The sequence below is a fragment of the Centruroides sculpturatus genome, unplaced genomic scaffold (assembly GCF_000671375.1).
Source record: "Centruroides sculpturatus isolate CEXI.00-Female unplaced genomic scaffold, Cexi_2.0 scaffold740, whole genome shotgun sequence".
NCBI lineage: Eukaryota > Metazoa > Arthropoda > Arachnida > Scorpiones > Buthidae > Centruroides > Centruroides sculpturatus.
This window is the reverse complement of record NW_019385071.1, coordinates 277,472-304,522: the sequence shown is the minus strand read 5'-3', so window position 1 is coordinate 304,522 and position 27,051 is coordinate 277,472. Positions and strand designations below refer to the sequence as shown.

The window sequence follows — 27,051 nt, the reverse complement described above, 5'->3', positions numbered from 1 at the left end:
TTTGTGACCGGGAAAGTTCAGCAACTCGTTGTTGCTTTATTATAAAGACGTTCTCTTTGAATATTTAATTTAAACATAAATTTTGTCTTCTTAATCTACGCACGACTATAATTTGATTTCAGAATATCAGATGATTTTTGATTACAAGCATCGAAGATTTTAGTTGACATCATTTTAAATGTTACATTGTAAATGCGTGATTTAAATTTTTAAATATAAAACTTGGCTTTTTTAAGATATGAATTGGTGAAACCTATTGCAACATCATTTGGTATGAAGACAACAAACGGAAGCTGGAAAGGAATGGTTGGACAAATTGTCAATAAGGTAAGCTAATGAGAAGATGTTAATTTATCCGGGTTGTCAGACTCGCCGTGATTTAGCTTTGGTACATACTTATGCTCGACAAACCATTCATCATATCTTATTGGTGCTCATTGACATCACTGGGGGAAGGCTGGCCATAATTATTCACCTAATAATAGGCAAGTTGGCTAGGAAATCATTGAGGCCTAGATTCTGCTTACCGCTGTGAAGGATTTGGAAACAAGTTGGACTACGAATGCCGGTATGGCCACAAGTAATGGCTCTACAGATCTTGAAATGAGAATGGGAAAAGCTGCTCCTGGGATGTTTTGTTGTGTGGTAGCTGCTGGAAGCAGTCAAAGAGACTGCAACCGTCTACATAGAATTTCAGTGTGGTACTGAGAAGTCTGTCTCTGCCTCAGTCTCTCGAAAAACGTTGGATTCATGTGACTTCTAAGTCTCAGTACTGAGTCCCTCCCACACAATTATGGTCAGCCATATTGCATTAATTTATCATTCATGTCTAATTTTATATTTAAAATGTGTTTTGTACATAGACTTTTTATTATAGAAAAAAATATAAAATTTCTGTACTGAAATATTACCTATTAATAAAAATATATTAGAAAGCAGATATTACCTTCAATTCCCTTGTGATGACGGAAGAACGATTGAAAGTGATTGATTATTCTTCAAATGTCGCGTTCGTAAGATATCCATTTATGATAAAAGTACCAAAGAAAATGTTTAATTGGACATCTCTGATTCGACAATTTTCTCTGATAGTAAGTTGATTTATATTTTATTTGTTTGCAAAAGTTAAAAAGTTTTAAACGCGTGATTTATTAAAATTTTACAGGTATGGATATTAATGTTTACTTCTACATTAATATGTGGATTAGTGATTTACAAAGTGTTGAAAGAAGAAGCACGTCTGGATGAGAACACTCCAGATTGGACTGTGTCGAGAGCTTATTGGTTTCTTTTTGGAACCTTTCTCAATCATGGTTGAAATTAAAAATTAAAATATATATCTTGTAATGTCAGAAACTTCATTTAAGATTAGATTTTTTCTCTTACTAGGAGCACGCCTAAATTTCGTAGTTAGATTTCCTTCGAGAATAATTATTGCAGTATGGTTGATAGCAACGGTGGTGCTGGTATAGAGTTATACTGGCATTCTACTGTCTTTCATGACAACTTCGAAACTAGAATTTGTCCCACGAACTGTCGAAGAACTAGCAACTACTGTTCAAAGAGGAGATTTTTCATGTGGCACTGTGACTGGCAATGCAATCACATCGTATCTGATGGTATGCATAGAAGTTATCACTTTCATAACAGAGCTAATATGTTTTCAAAGTATTTAGAAACTTGCGTCTTTCTAATAAATATATTTTTAAGCATTTAATATAATTCCATCTACAATATATGAAATGAAAAGTATTTTCATAAACAGTGGATCGTTTTGTGTTTAAGTACGAGTATGGAATTTTTAAAAATTATTTTATTAACTTATTTATTTCTGTTTTGTAGCATTCGACAGAATTACATATTAAAATAATAAATAATCATATTCAAGAGAGAAAGAATTTGTTTTCGGATGAAAATGGATTTCAAAAAGTATTAAAAGGACGATTTGCTTTCATTACTGAAGAATTTGCCATGAAACAGGTATTGAAAAAATAGGATTCGACAGAATTACATATTAAAATTATAAATAATCACATTCAAGAAAGAGAAAATTTGTTTTCGGAAGAAGATGGTTTTCAAAAAGTATTAGAAGGACGATTTGCTTTCATTACTGAAGAATTTGCCATGAAACAGGTATTGAAAAAATATGATGATACAGAAGTTCTCATTTCTAGTGATTCTGTTCAAACTTTTACAATGGGATATGGTTTGACGAAGGGATCAATTTACAAGCCAATTATTGATAAAATGTAAGTCTACGCTTTTTTATATCGTATTTAAAGAAAAATCATCATTTAAACGTAATGTTGTTTTTTACTCATTTCAGAATATCCAGATTATTCGATGCAGGAATAACCTATTATGAATATTTAGGTTTGTTCGAGATGACATTCATTTCGGAATCATATCGTCCGTTAATGGTGGAAGACTTACTAAGCCCGATTGTAATGCTATTACTTGGATACATGATTTCTTTCGTATGTTTCTTTATTGAACTATCATTTGCCAAAATATGGCCTGCTTCAGACATACATTGACTATGATTATAGTATCATAAATTGTCAGGAAATAAATAAACAGAAACGAAACACCTTTTTTCTTGCCGAGAAATACATATAATTAAAAGCACAAACGTTTTCAGCCCTATTGACAGGCCATCCGCAGGTTGTAAACGAAATTAAAACGAATATGTTTAATAAATAAAGTAAAAAATATTTGTATAAGGAAATAACAACAACGAAAGAACATTTTGAAATATAAAAATATATAAAATTAAGATAAAACGAAACAAAAATAACGTAAATCTTCAAATATAATTAACTCTGGTCGGAGTTCCTGGTAAATTTCTTAACCATGAACTTCCATGCTGACGGCAGGCTTTTGGCATCTCTCGCATTGAGAAATTTACTAAAATTTTAGACCAAAGTTAATTAAATTAAAAAATTTACGTTATTTTTTGTTATGTTTTACATTAATTTTTTCTATTGTTATAACTCTTATATGCTCATATGTTGTTGTTATTCCCTTGAGAAAAATTTTTGATTTAAATTTTCGTATTCTATTCATTTGATTCTTTTAATTTCGTTTTTAATTTTTGGATGGCTTGTTAATTGGGCTTAAAAACGTTTGTTTTTTTAATTATACGTACAAGTCGGCCCCCCTATAACACTGTTGATTATTCCGTTTTATATGAATTCTATGTTGTACGAGTCACTTAGATTTTGCAAATACATGTGCCGGCTGTAAACGGCTCACGTATTTGTAAAATCTAACCGAGTCGTACAACATAGAATTCAGATAAAACGGGATAATGAACAGTGTTATAGGGGAGTCGACTGTATTTCTCGGCAACAAAAAAGGGGTTTTGTTTCTGTTTATGATTATAGTGTTCTTTGTATGATTTTCTTTACAAGTATAATAACATATATAGAATTTATCATTCTTAAGACTAGATTTTTAGGTGCAAAATAGTGGGGAAAACAGGCTGAAATTTACATTTCATTTAGGCAATTAGTTTTATTCAAATAAAAATCTCTTGTAGTATGTGATATTTATCATTCGGTAAAGTTTATTTACTCGTCTCCTGACAAACGTTTACATATGGAAAAAGATTTTTTTGCTTCTACAGAAACAAGTCGAGCAAACCGTGTTTTAATTGTCTTTGCAATGAACAAATTCATGAATATGTGGGTTGTTCCAAGTTGACTGCTCAAGCTTTTCTTTTCCAAATCCCTCTTACGGTCTAGAGTTTGTTTGACTATCCGCTACTGACATTCCATATGTTTTCGGTTTCATCCGAACATTTTATTGCTCATACTAAAAACTTAAATTTGTGTACTGTTCTTCTTTCAATTTTTGGTCTTTTATGACCTGTTAAAATGTATATATGGCGGCAGTTTTTTGTTGCAACTGTTTAAGAAATTCTGAAGTCATCTGAAAACTTCACAATGAAGCACTGCAGCATTTATCCAAGTCTACCAGCGAGTTACTACTGGAACAGGTAGAAGAGGCAGACTATAAATGTCTTTGCATTACTGACCTTTTACTCGGCACTTTAGCAGTATTTTTTTCGTTTGATGCATATACAAATTTACAACAGAGTAATTTTCTCGAATATATTCACACATTCTTTGAATAGCATGTGCTAAACAAGTCATTTGTTTCCTATTTGGGTACATTTGTTGTAGTTGTTGAAAGCGAGAACCATCTAAAAGAATAAGAATTACATCGTCGTATGGAATTCCATGTGGTCAAAGCTTCGAGCAGGCATGACAACTGTGTTGTTAGGTCTTTTACCAAAAATATGTTTTCAGCAACATAGGTTTCTCATAGACACAAGTTAGAAAAACTATCAAGTTATTTAATACATACTTATTCAAGGCATCAGTTGTCTCATCCAAGATAAAGCAGACTGGATTCTCGTCCACAGTTCTTAACTTTTTTGGAAAGTTTCTTGGTAGACAGAATGCAAGTAATTCTTCAAAACAGTACTTTCATCTGGCAGTTTTTTTCCAATATGTATTTTTCAAGATAATTCTTAAAGAGTTTGAATAACGGAATTTTTGCCTTGAAAAATGTTTCAGCATTATCAAGAAGAAATTGAATATTTGAAGAACTGGTTGCATTTTGCGAGGCCTTCTTCTTCTTCAATAAACTTTATTTTTTTTCCGACACCGCGTGTCACATTCGGGTAAAGTGCAGGGTGTCCTTTTGTCTTATAAATGGCAAGATTCCGAAATTAAGAAACAGTCAGGTACAATGCCACGTTTTTGTGGCAAAGAAACGACTTAGAGCACCTGAGTCCTGAACCGTGTTATGTCATGACCCAACAGGTACCGCAAATTTGACAGTTGGCACATCGCACGTGAACAGAAGGGCAGAAGACACGAAGCAATCTCCAGACGCATATTACAACATTGTGGTACAAAAAGCTATTTACAAAGTGCAAGTCCTTTCAAAATAACGCTCGATAAGATTTTTCAGTAGGAGGTAGTTGACTTTGTTCTGAAGAAAGAGGCTCAGTTCACAGGGCCAATTACCACTCTTAGCATGCAAATTAAGTTTTACATGTTGCCTTATGTCATAAATCATTTGGCAGGTATAAATATAGTGCCGAACCCCGTCCTCTTCTCTACAGTAACTGCACAGCTTTGAACTTGACTTATGGAATCGACAGAGATACGTGTTGAACTGCCCGTGTCCCGTGAGAAACTGAGTCAACTAAAAGTTTGGACTAAACCAGCGACTGTGGAGATGTCGCTCGAGGCTTGGAAGGTAGCACCTGGAAATATGATCTAAGAGAATAGATTCCCACTCGTGCTGCTAAATGTCAATCATTTCCTTGCGAAGGAGAAGATTAAGTCTCGAGGATGGAAGAATATAGTAGTCAGGAAAGATGGTACGACAGTCAGCTCTTTTGTTCCCTGGAGTACCACAGTACCTTCTCGTCCACTCAATAGAAAAATTGTTGGAACTAGTTGAGATGATGTTGGGAATGTCCCTGCACAGTGGATGAAGACTGTCCTGTTTTATCAAGCCATGCAAAGCCGCAGAGCTGTCTATAATGATGTTAATCGCCCTTCCATAAAGGTTCTCCTCACACAAACGAACTGCGAAAAGAATGGTAAGGACCTCAGCCTGAAGGACCGAGCACTCCGGATGAAGAACACATGTGTGAAAGAAAATTTCTTTTTTCCTGAAATCAGAAAAAAACACACCCAATGCCATTACTAGTCCTGGATCCATCGGTGAAAACTTTCATTATAATATGGTTGCTGTCTATTGGTGTTTGTTATTTGTTACGAAGTAATGTTATGATTTACGTAAATAAACAGATTACGTAGTGAGTCACTCGCTTTCATGTAAAATAGAAACATTTTATTGTAAATATTCTTTATTTGCATAAATGAAAATTCAAAATATAATTAAATTTATATTCCTGTTTAATTAACACGTTTACGTGAAGCAATACAGAAAAAGAAACATCGTCACAATGCCCAACTGCAATATTTAATTATCTATTAATTTTTGTGATTTTCTTATATATCAGCACTTCGTGTACAATTAATTGGAATCTCGGAGTCATAAAGTATTCAATATCCAATCTCGATTTTAATATATCTAACACGGTTTTCGAGATGGAAAATAGACAAACCACAATCAGACAAAAGACAGATTGTCAATAGTGGGGATATTCTTGCCTAATTAAAATTTATTAAGTACTTTATTACATTTAAAATAGCATTACGTAGGACTACTATCCTTTGAAAACATTTTAAAACTTTAATTAATTAACTGACGTTGCATTATTCTTCGTTGTATATAGAAATAAATGCAAATAAAAATATGTAGATTCGATTTCAATGTTAGAAAATCTACGGAAAGTGAATGACATCATATTTTCTGCACTCCTGAAAATAATACAAACAATTAATAAAGTAAAAAAATATAAAAATAGATCATAAAGTAAAATTATTTTGTCAGTATGAATACAAGAAAAAATAATCTGGAAATTTTTGAATTAATTTGATCCTGTTACTTTTCTAAAGATTTCTGAGGATTCTCACTGGTAGCTGAGTGCATAAATCCACTGAACATTAATTCTTTTAGTTATGAGTAACATTATTAAAAGCTATGGCGAGCTCTACGGTTCATTAGAACTATTGATACTTACTTTTCTCCAGAATAAAGAGAGAATGAAGAACCGGACAAATCTCGAATAATTTAATGTATGAACATTAGTTCGTTACAAGTGGGTTAAAATATTACATAAAAGTGAAGTTAGTGCAACATAATAAATTCAAAATATTACAAAATTAAATACAGAATAATAGTCATTTTATGGAAATCGCGATAAATTGATTATATTTTTCCAGGATCTATATTCTATCAAATACTTTTTCTGGTAGCTTCAGATTTCATACGATAAAAGATAACATGTTTCCAAGATTCGTACACTTGCATACTACAATTACTTCAAAATCTCTCAGGATGTATTAGTAGAGTAATATTGTATGTCAAAATATAATTCTCACCACACCTCACTTGTAGTATTGAGCGTTTTATAAACAAATAATCTGTACATATAAGTTGTATATATTTTGTATGGCTTGTTCACAGCACACACTTATAACTAACGTTTGATAGCTTTCGATCAAATGAAGATCTTGAGACAACCATAGGAAAGAGAAACCGTGTCGATCTATAAACTTTTCAATCCAAGTAATTGCTCATAGAGGAGCAGCATAATATAATACAGACGAAATCATCGAACCAAATAATCTTAGATAGATATAAGCGGAAGTAATTGTAGCTCTTGAAAGAACAGGCCATATTGAATTTATTGTTATTTTAGCCTTATATATATAACATAATTTTTAGTCTGTATAAATTATATAGAAGATGAAAATAATACTCCCAAGTAGATGTAATTCGAAACGACTTGTAAAAGCTGATTATAATAAACCAGTTTTCTTTGGGTGATCGAATACCATTACTTTTGTTTTACAAACATTTATAGTTAATCCATAGCTACATCAAAATTTCTCCAGAATTGCAATTTTACTTTGTAACATTTGTGGGGTATCAGCAAGAATTACAGTGTCGTCAGCATGCATTAATATATGTAACTCAACTTGATCAGAGAGAGAACTCCAGGTAAGACAAATTTAGCATGTCGAATTATCAGATTATTAACGTAAAAATTAAAAATTAATAGGTTCAAAATTTTATCCTGTAAATTCCAATATCAATACTAAATGAATTAGTCATTTCGGCTAATATCTTGACTCTTGCAGTAACTTTGGTATATATATCAATTATAATGCCAAGAAACTGTTTATTCATGCCCATTCTTTCTAATACAGACCACAAAACTTTATGATTAACGCTACCAAATCAGAGCCAAAGCCTTACAGTCAGCACAAATTTTCATCTGTTTTTCTGCGATTTTTAATTGTACCAATGCGTTTAATACAAATACAGTAGAGCCTCGATTATCCGACCCCTGATTAACCGACACCTCAATTAACCGACCGTCCTAGTCGGCAAATTACAAATGTCCGCTAGTGATGTGGCGCTACAATATTTGGCTATGTCTTGGCTACTTTAATATTATTTTTACGTGTTTTAGCTGGCAACACTCATTCGACCATGAAAGGGAGCCAGTATTTAAACGACGCTTAATTTTCTAATTTTTAACTATACATTAGCGACGATTATTATTTTGAAAAATTTTTGTTAGGCTTAACATCGATGAAAATTCAACGCGAAGTAGGTTAATAGCGACATACTAATATACTAATTACATGGGATATAATAATATACTACACTAATAATGAATTTTTTCATACTTTTCGGTTATCCGAATTTTCAATTATCCGACCAACCCAGCCCCCAATTGAGTCGGATAATCGAGGCTCTACTGTAGTTGATTCTGACACGAAACCTGTTTGGTCCTGGCACAAAATATTATATTTAATAATTTAATCTTTAAATCTTTTATTTAATAAAGACGTAAATACTTTACCAATTACAGCAGGGCTTCTTAAACTTTCTTTATTCACGACCCCATTTATGATTGTGATTTCTTTCGCGACCCCCAAAAAAAATATAAAATAAAGATGTATACAAGTTTGCAAAAACAATAATGGTGTATTACTACAGTTCACTCTTGTGTTAAAACGGAACAGAGATAACTGAATACACTGAAAAGCGAAAACACTACACTAGTTCACACTAAAGTGTTGCTGAATCATTGTCTCACTGCACCAGAAGTGACACAAAGCGCAATTCACGAAACCTATGACACAAACCGTGCCATTTTCAAACTCACAAATTATTTTCAATATTTTGCATTAAAATCTCGCGACCCCAAGATTTCGCTAAGCGACCCCAAATGGGGTCGCGACCCATAGTTTAAGAAGCCCTGAATTACAGAAACGAAGATATAAGTCGGTAATATTTGGGGTCATACAAATTGCATTTTTATCACGCTCCACGTATTTTCTTTTTTAAAAGTAAATATCTATAATGATTTTTCTTTCCAATAAACCTCTTCTATTTCACGTGTTTTTCATCAATTTTACGTTTATATAATTGAATGTTTGTTAAGTTACGTTAATTATAATTACACCAAAATAAAAATATAAAATTATTCACTATTTTCCATGTACTTTTTAAAATTTACCTTTGTAACAATTGAGCCTCAACGTTAAGACTTTACACATGTCTGATTGTTTAATTAATAAATGTCGTAGAAAAATTGATGGAGCGAGATTTAAATGTAAAACTTAGAGAAAACTTCTAAATAAAGGAAAATCTGGGAGTACCATGTTTTGAATGAACTCTATACTCTTTCTCTTTGTTACATGTAATAGAAGAAATATTAAAAAAACAAAAATTCATGATTTCATAAAATTGAATCCTCGGTTACAGTTTACGTGTTCAAAAACTCTTAAACAACTGAACTTGGTTCAGGTGTTTCAGAATTGCGGTTCAACTATCAATCAAAAAATACAGTAGTATTGAGTATATGTAAATTAGATAATATATTCGATAATATACCATTTTTCACGGTAAAATCACAATTTTATTGCTATTTATTTTAGTATTTATAAAATGACTAAACTTACAGTAAAAATTTTTTAGTCGTTTAATGCTTTATACCAGTAAACGTATACACTGTCCTCTTCCGGAATCACTTTATCGGGTGCTGCAAAATTTATAACAATATAATTTCATATGGTATATTTGTAAAATATTTGTACGAATCGAATTAAGAATAACATTAAAAAATTATATTAATAATAAAATGAATTAGGAAGAGAGCATAAAAATAACTGAAATACTTACATTGTTCAAAATAGATTGTCGAATTGTCGACTTTTTTATAAAGTTGCCAGTAAATTCTTTTTTCGGGATCATTGACTAGACCGAATATCATATATATATACTTACCCCACGGATAATCATGATATTTAAATCTGAAACGATTTAAATGTCGTTTTACATAAAGATAATTGAATTAGTAGCATATAATATGATTTTAATAATCTTAATACAGTAAATTCCTGGTTTAATAAACTCTGTAAAATTATTTACTATATACCTTATGGTCGCGCCAATCCGAACAAATTGAAACAAGTGGTGATTTGGAATAAAAGGTTCAGGATATTGTGTGTACATTTTGATGCCATTTTTTACTATTGGAAGATACTTTTCAGTGTATAATAGAAATTAGAATTGTTGTTAATTCAGTCAAAGACAGTGACAGAAAGAATGAGCAGCAATACACACGACACGTGGGTTATATCTAATTTATAAGTGAGTTTCGAGTATACAGTAAAATTGATTCGTGCATTATTTGAAATAAAGAAATGGTACAAATTTTACGGATTACAAGAGGTTCGGCTTAGCCTGGGCGTAGGAAAACAACAAACATGTGTTTACCGTATCGCATGGTAATTATGTTGAATCTATTATAACTAATTTCGACTAATATTTCTTTATAGATTATCGAGTAATAATAATGTGACGGTCCAAAACCCTTTTGTTTTAGAACATTATTACCTTTCTAATAAACTTCGTGATTAGGTAAAAAGGGAAAAAAGGAGACTTTTCACGTGACACTTGGTTACAGCAATAAATTGCCTCGTTCATAGTCAAACGCGACGTTTGATATAAACAATATCTAGATAGATGACCAGATTAAAGAAATTATTGTCAGATGAATGTTAATTTATGGATGAGAGCTGTCATACCAATAGAAATCTTCTAGACACCAATATCTATAAATTAAACACACTTCTCTGTGTCAGTTGTCCGTACAAGCTAGATCCAGACATCAACACGCTAACAGGTGTGCGTATAATTCATTAATGATCAATAGTTCTCACCCTCTCAAAAATAGTATAAAGAGGGCTTGGACACAGTCCACAAGGCGGACACCTCCAGGGCGGACATCGACTACCACATCTACTGACCCATACCGTCACGCTATCCGTCGCTAACTCGCCATAACTGCCGTGACGATCCAGGAACGTTTTTACCAACGACCCATATTACGGATCAAAAACTTAGAGGTATTTTTTGGGTATGTATTTGTAAACTCTCTTTCCCTGCGAAGTCTCTCTCCGAGAGGTCTCCCTATCGTCTCTTAATTTAACTTAGAGAACAAAGATTAGATGTTCCATATAAAAGACGAATCATTATCGCAACATAAAATAGAATTTTTGTAGCTCTTTACCTTCACGTTTGATATTTAGAATTTTATAGTTGTTTATTAAATGTGTTATTCTTGTTCAACCTGTGTATTTATTTGGGAACCTGTCAACTTACTCATTAACCTACCCACTCATTTTATTTTGCCCTCCTATAAAGCAATCCTCTGACAGAGCCGCCGGTAAGTGGGGACAACTAACCCCCTCGGTTCTCACAATAAATTTAATCATGAAACGATAAGAAATAAACAAGAATAGAATTTTATCATTTAAATTCTAAATTCTAAAATACTATGAAAGTGTTTACAAAATTATCAATTGTAATCATGTTTGGACAATATAAATGTAGATGAATCTATAATACATTCTGTATTATACTAAATAAATGAACCAGAAACGAGTTGCTCAACTTTCTCGGCAACATTCAAAATTTCGGTTGCCTCATCTGTTATCATATTTTATTAAAACAATTTTTAAAATTTTTAAATATTAAAAAATAACAAAAAGCTTAATTTTGACAGTAGAAATGAGTTTTATAAGAAATGGCAATAACAAGTAAAAAGGTCGTTAGTCCTACCCTACTGAAAATACACACGATCCCTTTTATCTTTCTAACTACTTAATCTTTAGCCACCAAAATTACACATTATTGATCTCCCTGATAAGCAAAACGGCCAGCAAAATTTTAGATACATTCCATAAAAAGCACAGGAATTATTAAACTTCAAAGAAGATANTTCTTGTAAAGTTGTAATTATTTTAATTATTTTTATTTCCAAACTGATTTTAACCAGTTCTATAGTAAGGTAACATTCCAATAGACAATATGCAAAGCTTTTTTTTTCAGTTTACAGCAGTATTTATTACACAAAATTTAAGTAAAGCTTAACATGCCGATCTTGCCCCGATCTCCCCTAAACACGCTTCTCTGTGTCAGTTGTCCGTACAAGCTAGATCCAGACATCAACACGCTAACAGGTGTGCGTATAATTCATTAATGATCAATAGTTCTCACCCTCTCAAAAATAGTATAAAGAGGGCTTGGACACAGTCCACAAGGCGGACACCTCCAGGGCGGACATCGACTACCACATCTACTGACCCATACCGTCACGCTATCCGTCGCTAACTCGCCATAACTGCCGTGAAGATCCAGGAACGTTTTTACCAACGACCCATATTACGGATCAGAAACTTAGAGGTATTTTTTGGGTATGTATTTGTAAACTCTCTCTCCCTGCGAAGTCTCTCTCCGAGAGGTCTCCCTATCATCTCTTAATTTAACTTAGAGAATAGAGATTAGATGTTCCATATATAAGACGAATCATCATTGCAACGTAGAATAGAATTTTTGTAGCTCTTTACCTTCACGTTTGATATGTAGAATTTTATAGTTGTTTATTAAATGTGTTATTCTTGTTCAACCTGTGTATTTATTTGGAAACCTGTCAACTTACTCATTAACCTACCCACTCATTTTATTTTGCCCTCCTATAAAGCAATCCTCTGACAGAGCCGCCGGTAAGTGGGGACAACTAACCCCCTCGGTTCTCACAATAAATTTAATCATAAAACGATAAGAAATAAACAAGAATAGAATTTTATCATTTAAATTTTAAATTCTAAAATACTATGAAAGTGTTTACACTTTCATAGTATTTTAGTATTATTTCATAGTATTTACAAAATTATCAATTGTAATCACGTTTGGACAATATAAATGTAGATGAATCTATAATACATTCTGTATTATACTAAATAAATGAACCAGCGACGAGTTGCTCAACTTTCTCGGCAACATTCAAAATTTCGGTTGCCTCATCTGTTATCATATTTTATTAAAACAATTTTTGTTATTTTTAAATATTAAAAAATAACAAAAAGCTTAATTTTGACAGTAGAAATGAGTTTTATAAGAAATGGCAATAACAAGTAAAAAGGTCGTTAGTCCTACCCTACTGAAAATACACACGATCCCTTTTATCTTTCTACCCACTCAAACTTTAGCCACCAAAATTACACATTATTGATCTCCCTGATAAGCAAACCGGCCTGCAAAATTTTACATACATTCCATGAAAGCACAGGAATTATTAAACTTCAAAGAAGATAAACAAGATCGTCTATCCCACACACTAACACCCAAATATAAAAAAATTACCATTAAATATTTTTGCATTTTTTGACACATCAAAGAATTTCCTACGTTTAGAAACGTAAAAATCTTGAAGAATAATTTTTTTACCGATCGTCATAATTTCCCTCCGTTATATAGAGCAACCGATAATGTAAAAATGAAATGATAAGCAGTTTTATCAAAGATATTTTAATAATTCATGCGCTATATGTGTTACGTTCTGTAATACATAAAATACATAGAGTGGAAAGCAAAGCCATTAGAAATAGATATATAAAAATTTTTACTGTAATTAGTATTAATGTAGAAGATAATTTATCTCTCTCATTCCTTGAATATTCATCTAACACTTTTAATAAATAAATAAACCTATTGATATGTTAATACTCTAAAATATGCAATTAGCTGATACCCAGGCCAAAAAGTAACAAAATTACTTGCTTCGTCTGAAAAATTGACAATGGAATGGTAATGATTAAGAGGAGTAATCTCATGTCCTCGTGTTCTACACACTAGGGTATTGTATTAATAAAAAAAAACGGTCTTAATTAATAACTTTAAACAAAAGCCACAAAACTACCTTTTTCAATATAAGAATTGATGTGTGGGTAAGAATTTCATGGAGAAAAGAAACAGATGATAAAAACTTACCGAAATTTATTATCTAATTCTGAAGCTAATCGCATGACATCGTAAAACGTCGAATTAACGGGAACGTTTAATAAAATATTAAAAATGATATCTTTGTCTTGTCCAACGAAAATAAAGTAGCTAACACGGTGCTTCGAGAGTTTTTTAGAATCGATTTCTTCCTGCATCGTAATGTTACCTGAAAAGATTTAATAATAATCAATGTGGAAACTGTAAATACCAAAAGAAATTCAGATACCAACGTGGTTTGACCATTGAGCATTTTAATTTTCCCAAATCGACAAATGTTTTTCTATTCAGTATTGGAAGTATTAAGTATGTTGCCAAACTATCCCCGAAGGATCCGTCTTGGTTTTGTTGCGAAATGATATAATTAATGGCTTTCGTTACAATTTGTTGTTTCGCGATGCTGACGTTTAAATCCACGGAAAATAGCGCCTATTAATATAAATCGACGTAATAAAATTAATAAAACAAAATACAATTAGTGTATTTACGTAGTAATGAATTATTGAAACTTACGTGCATTAAAATGGCAGTTGTGTGCAAATTTCCGAAGCTACCGTCTTCATTCTGTAACGTAGTTAATTGCTCTGTTATTGCGCTAAAGGATGGCATTTTTCTATTATACTTAAAAGTTTCATCCGTGGAAGAGTTTATTTGATATGATTTAATTCGGTTTTCCATACACCACAAAGCCATAATAGCATACGCCTGAGTATCTGTAGAAAATTTCAAAAATAAATATATCGAACTTTTAAAATTTTATAAGAAAGACGATTAGAAAAATTTCAATATTATAAATTTGCCTTTTTTCAATAATTTGATATTTGCCCTTTATCTGTGCACGTGTCCGAATCGAAGAATAAATGTTATTATTAAATCCTCGGACACTTTATTCATTTTACTTATTTATGTTATATACATTATTCTTTATATACTTTCGAGACATAAGAAAATAAATATTATCAGAAATTCTCTTAACTTTAAACTTCGAAAGACTTATTTGTAAAGTCTGAAATTTAAATTGCTCTCTTTAATTAAATAAACGACATTAATACAATGCTTTGTAATATGTTTGAATTCAGGTAACAAAATTCTTAATTTTTACTCAAATACATAAACAACTTTTTGACAAAATGTACACCTTACAATTAACCCAATGCTGTTAATAGTGCTGCATTACAATACTTATCTGCTGCTTTAGCTAGCTTCGAGGTAGATGCTGTATATGCTACAGACGTGTACCTTATAGTGTAGCTATAGGTAAAGTACTGTATATATTAGTAGCGTATTCTGTATTTGCAAGATATCTAATACCATACACGCAGCGGCAAAAATATATTTCTATTAATTAGAAAAATTAATTTATATATAAAATTTCTATTATATGAAACATACATATGATTGATTAGATATTAGAATATAAAACATATTTTTTCTGTTTATAAACTTTCATTAATCAAATGAGATATTTATCATTACCTATCGAGTATGGTGAATTCTTTATTATTAATGCAGTTTCTTCTAATTTTCTTACTTGCCGTGACAAAAGAGTTTCATTTGAATTACAAATTGCCAATGCAACCATAGCATTAATTGATTTTGTCTTTTCCATTTTCTCTTTCAGTAATTCTACTAAATCGTACCCTTGAAAGTTTCTCGGATCAGAACAAATTGCCAGTAACGAATGTACGTAGGATGCTATTTCGTATGCCTCGATATTTTCTACGCCTTTTCTGAAAAACGTATAGGCCTATATAGTTTTACGTAAAAGAAGTAATCAATCGTCAAGTACAAAATATTTTGCATTACGTGAGTAAAGTTCCAGAAAGTTGAAGTTTTAGTTGCTTTAACATTAATTGACTTTCATGTAGTTCGAAATTCAGACTATCGGAGAGACGAAGTGTGACAATGGCTCGACTGGTGTCCTTTCCCCAACCCCAATCCGATCTTCGTTGCCTAAGCAACCAAGAAAGCCCTTTTCCTGTACTTTCTATTACTCCAGGTATATCTTCGATTCGATAACCTTCTATTTCTAAAATAAAATAAAATAAAGTAAATAAGAAAAAAATAATTACTGTTTATAGCTATATTTGATAATTATGTAAATATAATTACAACTTACGGCAATCGCGTTCGTCAGACTTATCTGTACAGTCTCCCTCACCGTCGCATACCCATGCAATTGGAATGCACTTTGCATTATTTTTACAATAAGTTTGATCTTTTTCACAATAGGGGTAATCTGCAAATGGATCAATATTTTATTATAGGATAGTTACTTTCATAAAATATTTTTAATGTTTNATAAAATAAAATAAAGTAAATAAGAAAAAAATAATTACTGTTTATAGCTATTTTTGATATTTATGTAAATATAATTACAACTTACGGCAATCGCGTTCGTCAGACTTATCTGTGCAGTCTCCCTCACCGTCGCATACCCATGCAATTGGAATGCACTTTTGATTATTTTCACAATAAGTTTGATCTTTTTCACAATAGGGGTAATCTGCAAATGGATCAATATTTTATTATGAGATAGTTACTTTCATAAAATATTTTTAATGTTTTTAACAACATATTTCGTATTAAGGATCATATTCATATGAATAAAATGAATGTTCTGTCTGAAGCGTTTAGGTTTAAAAAAACACTTATGGAGTTTTATATTTGCGTGATATGTTCTAGAATTTATATACCACGGGTGGGCAGAAAAGAGTTCAGTGTGAGCCGAAATGTAGGTTGTGCAAAATGCATGGAAGCTACAGTTCTGTACTTTTTTATTCTGTACCGCACTTCTGTGTCGCAACTTTATTATATAATATAAATATGGAGAGCGAACCGCCAACGAGACGACGAGAGCGGGACGAGACCCGACTTCGCGAGAGCCGACGACGATTGAAGAAGAACGCGCGAAAAGACGAAAGACGAAAAAGAAGTCATACATTTGTTTTTTACAACAATTACAATATTTTTTATGTAATTTGTATTCCTTAAAACGTTCCTGTTATCCAAATCTTTCTTACCTCAATTAAAGTTTTTCAAAAGACAAAAAAAAAGTCTCACATAAATATAATATAAAACAAATATTGAATATTTCTAATAAACANAAATTAAAGAAAATTTATGTGATTGTATGCAACGTTGTACCCTGACTTCGCGATTTTCGTCAGACAAACCTATCGCGTGAATTTGTATTACTGTATTATAATATAACATAACAGAAGGGTGAGAAGTTTCTAATAATCTTAATATTTGTTGTTGTTATTTTTTGCCCGAACAAAGCCGAGCTCATCTCATCTACTGATTTTTTGTGTATAAGGAGAAAAATCACATTAAGAATGTTACAAGACATTGAAGTTATTCGACCAAACAATTAGGATTCATACAAACACCCATCAACCTTATAATGTCACTAAAATAATAATAAACTAATAAGCCTGTGATTTAAAGGCGTGTATTCAGTATGTTCTCAGTAGCTTCCTTCAAGTTTAGAACAGATCGACACGAGAAGACCTCAAATACATTTGACGAAGAAAACATAATTTATGTTGCTAAATAATCAATTTAAACAAATTAATAATAACGACAATTGTAACAGTAAGAAAGCAGTTATTATTTATTTTTGCGAAAAATTTTCAATAAAAAGTGTACGATACTGATATTTCTCTATATTAAAACACTGTGTAAAAACTGAATTTGATGTTATTACATTTTCACATGCCAAATCGTAATAATAGTAACGATTATAGCACATCTACGTTATCTTATACATTTTATATGCCGTTGAATAAAAGCAACATATACAACACTACATTCTACAATGTTTATTCGAATTTATATTATCAAAGTAATTTTTAAAACAATGTATATTATTTTGTCACTTTTCTTCAGTTTTTGTTTTATAGAGTTAATCGATCTGGCAAGTGAGCAGCACATATTAGAAGCACAGAACATAAAAAAATAAATTCTTGAAAGAAACTTCAAGACAGCACCAGTTTATTGTACAGGCCTTGCAAAATGCAGTCAGTTCTTCAAATAATCAACTTTCTCTTGATACTGCTGAAACATTTATCAGGGCAGAAATTCCGTTATTGAAACAAATTTAAGAATTATCTTGAAAAATATATTGGAAAGTAATTGCCAAATGAAAGTATTATTTGGAAGAATTACTTGCATTTTGTCTACCAACAAACTTTTCAAAAAGAGTTAAGTACTGTGGATGAGAATCCAATCGGCATTATCTTGGATGAGAGTACTGATGCCTTGAGCAGCTGTGTATTAAATATCTTGATAGTTTTTCTAATTAGTGAATACATGAAAGGTATGTTGCTGAAATCATATTTTTGAAAAAAAAATCTAACAGCACAGTCGTCATGCAAGCTTCTAACGATGCCTGCTCGAAGCTTTGGCCACATAGAATTCCATACGACGATGTAATTCTTATTCTTTCAGATGGTTCTCGCTTTCAACAATTTGAACAAATGTACCCAAATATGAAACAAATGACTTGTTTAGCACATGCTATCCACAGAGTGTGTGAATATATTCGCGAAGATTACTGTGTAGTAAATTCGTATATGCCAGAAACGAAAAAATCTTCGCTAAAGTGCCCAGTAAAAATTAGTAATACAAAGACATTACTTGTCTGCCTGTTCCACCTCTTCTAATAGTAATTCGCTGGTAAACTTCAATGACTGCTGCAGTGCTTCATTGTGGAAATTTTCAGATGACTTCAGATATTCTTAAACAGTTGCAACCAAAAACTGCCGCAATATATAAATTTCAACAGGTCATAAAAGAACAACAATTGGAAGAAGAACAGTACACAAATTTAAGTTTTTATTATGAGCAATAAAAAGTTCGGATGAAACCGAAAATATATGGAATGTCAAACAAACTAGACCGTTAGAGGGAATTGCATAAAAAAAGCTTGAGCAGTCAACTTGGAACAACCCAGATATTCGTGAATTTGTTCAATGCAAAGACATGCACCAGACAATTAAAACACGTTCGATCCACTTGTTTCTGTGCAAAAATCCGGTCTTAATAAAAATAAATTCTATATATATGTTTTTATACTTGTAAACAAAAACACATAACGAAGAATATAATCACAGTCAATGTATGTTTGAAGCAGGCCATATTTTGGCAAATGATAGTTCAATAAAGAAACATACGACAGAAATCATGTATCCAAGTAATAGCATTACAATCGGGGTTAGTAAATCTTCCACCATTAATGGTCGATATGATTCCGAATCGAATTTCATTTCGGACAAACCTAAATATTCATAATAGGTTATTCCTGCATCGAATAATCTGGATATTCTGAAATGGGTAAAAAAACCAACATTACGTTTAAATGATGATTTTTCTGTAAATACGATATAAAAACCGTAGACTTACATTTTATCAATAATTGGCTTATAAATTGATCCCTTCGTCAAACCATATCCCATTGTAAAAGTTTGAACAGAATCACTAGAAATGAGAACTTCTTTATCATCATATTTCTTCAATACCTGTTTCATGGCAAATTCTTCAGTAATGAAAGCAAATCGTCCTTCTAATACTTTTTGAAATCCATCTTCTTCCGAAAACAAATTCTTTCTCTCTTGAATATGATTATTTATTATTTTAATATGTAATTCTGTCGAATCCTACAAAACAGAAATAAATAAGTTAATAAAATAATTTTTAAAAATTTCATACTCGTACTTAAACACAAAACGATCCACTGTTGATGAATATACCTTTCATTTCAATTATTGTAGATGGAATTTTATTAAATGCTTAAAAATATATTTATTAGAAAGACGTAAGTTTCTAAATACTTTGAAAACATATTAGCTCTGTTATGAAAGTGATAACTTCTATGCATACCATCAGATACGATGTGATTGCATTGCCAGTCACAGTGCCACATGAAAAGTCTCCTCTTTGAACAGTAGTTGCTAGTTCTTCGACAGTTCGTGGGACAAATTCTAGTTTCGAAGTTGTCATGAAAGACAGTAAAATGCCAGTATAACTCCATACTAGCACCACCGTTGCTATCAACCATACTGCAATAATTATTCTCGAAGGAAATCTAACTACGAAATTTAGGCGTGCTCCTAGTAAGAGAAAAAATCTAATCTTAAATGAAGTTTCTGACATTACAAGATATATATTTTAATTTTTAATTTCAACCATGATTGAGAAAGGTTCCAAAAAGAAACCAATAAGCTCTCGACACAGTCCAATCTGGAGTGTTCTCATCCAGACGTGCTTCTTCTTTCAACACTTTGTAAATCACTAATCCACATATTAATGTAGAAGTAAACATTAATATCCATACCTGTAAAATTTTAATAAATCACGCGTTTAAAACTTTTTAACTTTTGCAAACAAATAAAATATAAATCAACTTACTATCAGAGAAAATTGTCGAATCAGAGATGTCCAATTAAACATTTTCTTTGGTACTTTTATCATAAATGGATATCTTACGAACGCGACATTTGAAGAATAATCAATCACTTTCAATCGTTCTTCCGTCATCACAAGGGAATTGAAGGTAATATCTGCTTTCTAATATATTTTTATAAACATAATATTTAAGGTAATATTTCAAAACAAAAATTTTATGTTTTTCTACTATAATAAAAAGTCAATATACAAAACACACATTTTAAATATAAAATTATATATGAACGATAAAGTAATGCAATATGGCTGACCATAATTGTGTGGGAGGGACTCAGTACTGAGACTTAGAAGTCACATGATTCCAGCGTTTTTCCAGAGAGTTAGGCAGAGACCGACCTCTCAGTACCACACTGAAAATCTCTGTAGACGGTTGCAATCTCTTTGACTGCTTCCAGCAGCTACCACACAACTCAAGATCCTAGGAGCAGCTTTTCCCATTCTCATTTCAAGATCTGTAGAGCCATTACTTGTGGACATACCGGCATTCGTAGTCCAACTTGTTTCCAAATTTTTCACAGCGGTAAGCAGAATCTAGATCTTAATGATTTCCTAGTCAACTTGCCTATTATTAGGTCAACAATGTAAATAATTATGGCCACCCCAGTAATGTCAATGAACACCAATAAGATATGATGAATGGTATCTCTAGCACTAGTACGTACCAAAGCTAAATCATGGCGAGTCTGACGACCCGGATAAATTAACATCTTCTCATTACCTTACCTTATTCACAATTTGTCCAATTATTTCTTTCCAGCTTCCGTTTGTTGTCTTCATACCAAATGATATTGGAATAGATTTCACCAATTCATATCTTAAAAAAGTTAAGTTTTATATTTAAAAATTTAAATCACGCATTTACAATGTAACATTTAAAATGATGTCAACTAAAATCTTTGATTCTTGTAATCAAAATTTATCTGATATTCTGAAATCAAATTATTTTCGTGTCTAGATTAAGAAGACAAAATTTATGTTTAAATTAATTATTTAAAGAGAACATCTTTATAATAAAGCAACAACAAGTTGCTGAACTTTGCCGGCCACAATGAGTCAGACGATTCTAATTTACCGGGAACGGATCGCAAAGTAAGTACCACAACAAAGTGAATTACCTGAGCAAAAGTCGCACACCTTGGAGGACAAAAAAAAGATTCGAACTCAAGCTACGGGACGGACGTATTTTAAAAAACAATACACATTGTTACACTTTTCTACATTGCCAATTTCGTCTGTCTGTAAAGCCATCTCCGCCGAAGATCCATTGTCGTCTTTTGACCATCACATAACCTGAATCTCTAGACGACGCGACGTCTGGAGATTTTCTAAGGAATTTTCTAAGCAAAATACCTCTATTGGACTGACGCGTCGGTCCAATAGAGGTATTTTGCTTAGAAAATTGTACACTCTCTCTTTATCGGTCTATTATCGTATAAGTACTTAGCTGTATATTGTAATCTGGTTTGTTTTTTTGTCAAATTGTTGCTTATTTGTCAACCGCGTAACTTGTCTTTATTCTGGAGAAACGGACACCTAATCGACTTATCTCCGATTACCCCACTCTACTTATAGCCATCCTAGCCATCCATTGACAAAGTGAGCGGGTTTTATCAACCTGACGCCGATCAAATAGTTTGAGAGCTTTAGTCTCTAACACACAATATCCCTGTTTTCTCCCCATTCCTTGACATTTAACCACCGAAAATCTAACAGCATCAATCCCCTAATAAACAAACATCCCTACAAAATTTCATTAACTTTTGAGAAAAATCCCAGGAGTTATTAATTTAGAGTTCAAACAGATAAATGAAATCGTACCCCTCACACACTAACGTTCGTCAAACAAATTACTCCGGAGTAATTTTATTTAATTTATTTTTTTAATTTCTTGACGTTTAGAAGTGTGTTAAGTTCAACAATTTACGTCACTTATATAATAAGCAGCCATCTACAAGAGATCTTTACATTTATGATAAAATAGTACCAATCACGCTTAGAAGTACAAGAGGTATGCTAATACTTCCAGAAATGTATCAAAAATTCGAAACCGTGATATTGAGTAAATCATTTCTAAAGTATTTTCAAGATAACTTATATTATAATTCGATACATTTTCTCCAATTCAAAAACATCAATTTTTTCTCAAATAAAACAGTGTATTTCTTTCAGAAATAGCAAACGTTTTTGTTTCAGTTTGTCTTGTGCGAGTGCTGTTAGTCTCATGTTGACACCATTTTAATAAAATCAAATTACTTTTGGGGGCTGTGGATATCCACTACAACTATGCTAGTACATCTGTTAACAGTCAAACAAGTGGAACTGAAGAAAGACACTATTATAAAACTTCAAGTGGTTATTGAACGTTGTTTTGGACAATTAAAATCAAGCTTTCACTGTTTGAAAAGATTGTATTGTATTGTAAACCGTCGTCATATAAGCAAACTTAGTCTGAGTTCAACAAATCGTGAGATGTTCTTTTTGACTGACCGGAAATCGGACGGCACCATTTGAACTTTACTCCAGTACATACCACAGAACATCAAACCGTACTACGATTTTAAAGAAGACCTATACCTATAAAAGGTTATTATATGTAAAAAACCTGCCACTGTAATTCCAGTAAAATAAAAAACCTGAGTTCTACAGCATATTCATGCTGCACATTTAGGAATCAAAATTCACTTAGTAGAGCGAAGAATCAGAAATACTGGCCAGGAATGAATCGTGAATTTAATGTATACTGAGAAGATAAGAAGCTTTACGGATAGCGACGTATTAGTAACGATCGTAAAAGTGTTATGTGCAGATCAGTTTAAGTATTAATTACTTATTGTTGTTACTATTTCTATTTCAAGTTAAATTTTGATTGAAAAAACTGTCGACTATTTGGCAGTTACTTTTCGGTTAGTGACATTTGCGTGGTGACGTTTTGCACTGCATTTTTATAAAAACTTATGCTTTGTTAACACAGTGTGTAACGATAACATATTTGGTCTTTATGTTACATCATACTGTTAAAAATTACACTACAGGTATTTCACCTTTTGGGGGATACCACTGTAGCACAGAAAAAAACCCATTCATCCATCAGTGCTGGAACAGTGTTCCTATTATTTCTTCTGATAAGAAGTAATCTTTATTAATTGACTGAAAGGAACGTTGAACGATCGATGGACTACAGTACCGCAAAACAAGCTCCAGAGTTCAACCAGGTAAAAGCAGATCGGAAATTTTCAAAATACGCCATCGTGTATCGTGTATTCGAGGCTACATTTCACAAATGCTTGCCACAATTCGAGTGGAAGATTCTTGCAAATACTTCTTACAAGCCGCACCTGTTGCCTTAAAAATTCGTCATTTTTCGCCTTTAAAATAACATTAGTTCATTTCAAGTATAGAAGTTTACAACGGTTTACCACTTAAACTGTTTTTTTTTCTAGGCAGAGGAATTCCATAAACTTATCAACCAAAGAACGTCTGACTCAATATTACTGGTGCCAATTTCTAACTCTATCAACATGTTGCGATGATACTACAGTAGAGTCTCGAAAACTCAGCCTAATGTGGAACGAAGGGTGGCCGAGTTTGTGAAAATGCCGGGTTATCCGGAATGGGGTTAAAAAAATAAGTATGAGTGTTTCCTCAGAAAATACTGTACTGTACTTGTATGTGTTGGTTACTTGAGAATACAACAGAGAATAAACTGTCCAAATACTCTTAAACAAAAAAGTACGTTTTTTAAGAAGGCATACAGCCTTTACTACATAAAAATAAAAATTAATGAATACACTGTGTACAGTAATTTACCAGATAATACAGACCTCAGAAAAACACTTCATGAGGCATAAAGCTGTCCATAATGAAAATTAATTCAGTAAGGAGTGTTTTGCCCTGCCAGGGTGTGGACGAGTTTTCCGGACTGCCGGGTTATAGAGTGCCGAGTTTTCGAGACTGTACTGTATTACATATAATCAGGCACTAAAATAAAACATTTACAACACTCTAGTGTTAATTTACGAAATTTGAAATCTAAATAAGTTAGATACGCAATTGAGTGTTATATGAAGTCATTCTGAAGTCACATTAACAAATAGTCTTACATATAATACCAGTGCCATTTCAGAAAGCACATTTCATTATTCATTAGCCTGAGAAAATTAACTTTTTATTATAGCAAGAAAAACGAGAAGTTCTGTACATTCAAAGATATAACAGTAATGTGAAAACACCTTAGACTTTTAAAATAAAGCTTGTGAATTTAATGAAATAAGTAAATACGATTTAGTAATCGATTTACTGCTACAAACAGTACAGTTTACTGAAATCATACTGTTTGTAGAAGTGTATAGAACAGCACGAAAATAAACTGCAATTTTATAAATTTTTTATTTCAATACTAGATGATAACCGGTATTTCACGCTACAGATTCAGGTGGAAAAATCGACATGAAATGATGTGAAAATTAAAATATTGTGATGTAGTAAAATTTTAGCAAATCCCCCCTATATTAGTTTGAAGTTAAAAAAAATGTTAAATTTTCTGAAAAATATCTGGATAAAATTTTTAAATAGCGTTTTACTGTAAAATTTGCATATTATTTCCCCAATTATTGTATTAATTTAATACATTTATTACTTACCTAAATCTTGCTTTGTTCAAAACAGTCATGAACGTGTTGAATAATTCTCCTCCGGTGATCCTGTAATTTTCGTCGTACTGCATATATATTTCATTCTACACAAAAAAGAAAATAAATCTTCATTAGTTTCGCTTGTAAGAACAAAAATACTATTTTTCGAAAAATTCATTTTTGTTACCTCAAGTCCTGCAACTCTTAACAATCTGCTCTTGTTGTCGAATTCTGTATAAAGTTCGTACGAAAATAATTTATTAGACCATAAATACAGCTCTAAGAATTTCATAGTATGAATTATGCGACGAGCATTTATCAAAACAATTTTAATTAAATTTAGTTTTAATGGCGCGTCACATTTTTTCGAATTTTTTTTCACAGGTGTAGCACAAAAATGGAGGTGAAATTAACGTGGAAAATCTCCGGGAAGCACTGTGTCCTCGGCAAGATCACCGGTGGCCGAGTGGACTCCGTCTCCGCCTCTTGGTGGTGACCCGACACTAAACACCGGAGTTCGATCGGGGGTTCGCGCCTCACTTGGACGAGCTGGCAGCTGGAGTTTTTTCCAGGTTTTCCTTTTAGCCAATAACGCCTGAATAGGGGCCAGCTTTCCCTCCAAGTCCTTCTGGAAGGCATTCTATCTCCCTTTCTCGCGGGGTCGTCTCTTATAAGACCGGATTTGGTCACGTAGTGACCTCTCTCCTGTCTTTCTCGGATTGGTCGTCTTCTATAAGACTGTTTTTTTCCGGAGTGAATAGCGACAAGCTGGACACTCCTCTGTCGGCTATGGAATGGAATGTGTCCTTGGCAGATCGCCCTCGAGTTTCATTGTCATATTCCAACATCAAACTCTAACAGCATGAACTTATAATCATCTATAGAAAACCAAAACAGTCAATACAAGAAAAGTGTCGAAAGAGCGAACTAGGATGTGGAAAATATGTTAACAATCAAGCTGGGTGCTAGATAAAAACTCTCCCGAATAAAGCAATCTGAAAGTTCTACCCTAGTGCAGAAAGTTTTCGCAAATATGCAATACATCGAAACTGTTGACAGAGAGAGAAAGAATATAATGAAAACTTAATCTGTTTATTACTTAACAACAATAATCCCACTAGTGGCCAAGCACTTCCGTTCCTCGAACACTGGAAGTTCGGTCTTGGGATTACGCCTCGCTAGAACGGGCTGGCCACGTGGAGTTTTCTGGGTTCTCCCCACGTCTGTAACGCCTGAATAGGGGCCAGTCACCCTGAAAAAGACCTCCCAAAAGGCATTGCACAAGTGTTCCGTTGCCGTAACTTAATAAAGAAATAAATTTAACAACAAGGACATGATTAAAATATGTTTAATTAAATTGCCTCAATGTCCGTTTTTCCTTATTAATATGTATATTCCTTATTCGAAAAATTTACATATTAATAATGATTAAAATATATTTAAAAAACATTATATTTATTGTTACTGGCGTTAAGGGATTCTTGGCCAAACTGCACCAACCACTGACAAAATTCAAACAACGCGTGAAACAACAATAAAATAACTGCTGTTGTAAAGTGCCATAACTAGAAAGAATAAAGAAAACTATGGCACAAATACATACAATTTGTCTAATAAGAAAAATCATCTTAAATTTTACCACAAAAAGATTTACTTATTATTTACTGAATTAGCAATCGTAAAAGTAAGTAGAATAATATGAAAAAGACAACAATACGAAAGCATTGTTATAAACTGCACGACCAGTTCCGATAGGAAGAAATAACTGTTGTATGAAAAACAGCATATCGCGTGTTTTTAAGTATATTTTAATGCAATTGCTACGTTACGTATGAAAACACAATAATGTAAATATTACTATTATTCCTACAAAAAATATTTAATTAATTATTGCGTGACTATAAGATAATTACGAGTACAATAATTAAAATTTGTT

At 32.2% G+C, this 27,051-nt stretch overlaps 1 protein-coding gene across 1 annotated transcript; it reads right to left on the bottom strand.

Moving 5' to 3' along the window:
- Window positions 1-9,624: 9,624 nt before the first annotated feature.
- LOC111634223 (uncharacterized protein CG3556-like) lies at window positions 9,625-16,779 on the bottom strand. Its single transcript, XM_023378947.1, has 9 exons — window positions 16,713-16,779; window positions 16,403-16,522; window positions 15,823-16,045; window positions 15,493-15,746; window positions 14,530-14,729; window positions 14,250-14,445; window positions 14,008-14,185; window positions 9,853-9,983; window positions 9,625-9,712 (listed from the first exon to the last, which is right to left on the bottom strand). The coding sequence occupies exons 1-9, from the start codon at window positions 16,768-16,770 to the stop codon at window positions 9,645-9,647; spliced, it is 1,428 nt and encodes a 475-aa protein (XP_023234715.1). The 5' UTR covers window positions 16,771-16,779; the 3' UTR covers window positions 9,625-9,644.
- Window positions 16,780-27,051: the final 10,272 nt, after the last annotated feature.

Bases quoted from the DNA above. Each gene is read 5' to 3' on its own strand.
- LOC111634223 (XM_023378947.1), bottom strand. From the start codon at position 16,770: ATGCATTTTGCACAACCTACATTTCGGCTCACACTGAACTCTTTTCTG. The intron at 14,730-15,492 runs GTAATGATAAAT...AATTTTCTACAG, and splicing joins GAATTCACCATACTCGATAG to ATACTCAGGCGTATGCTATT. The intron at 14,446-14,529 runs GTAAGTTTCAAT...TTATATTAATAG, and splicing joins CAACTGCCATTTTAATGCAC to GCGCTATTTTCCGTGGATTT.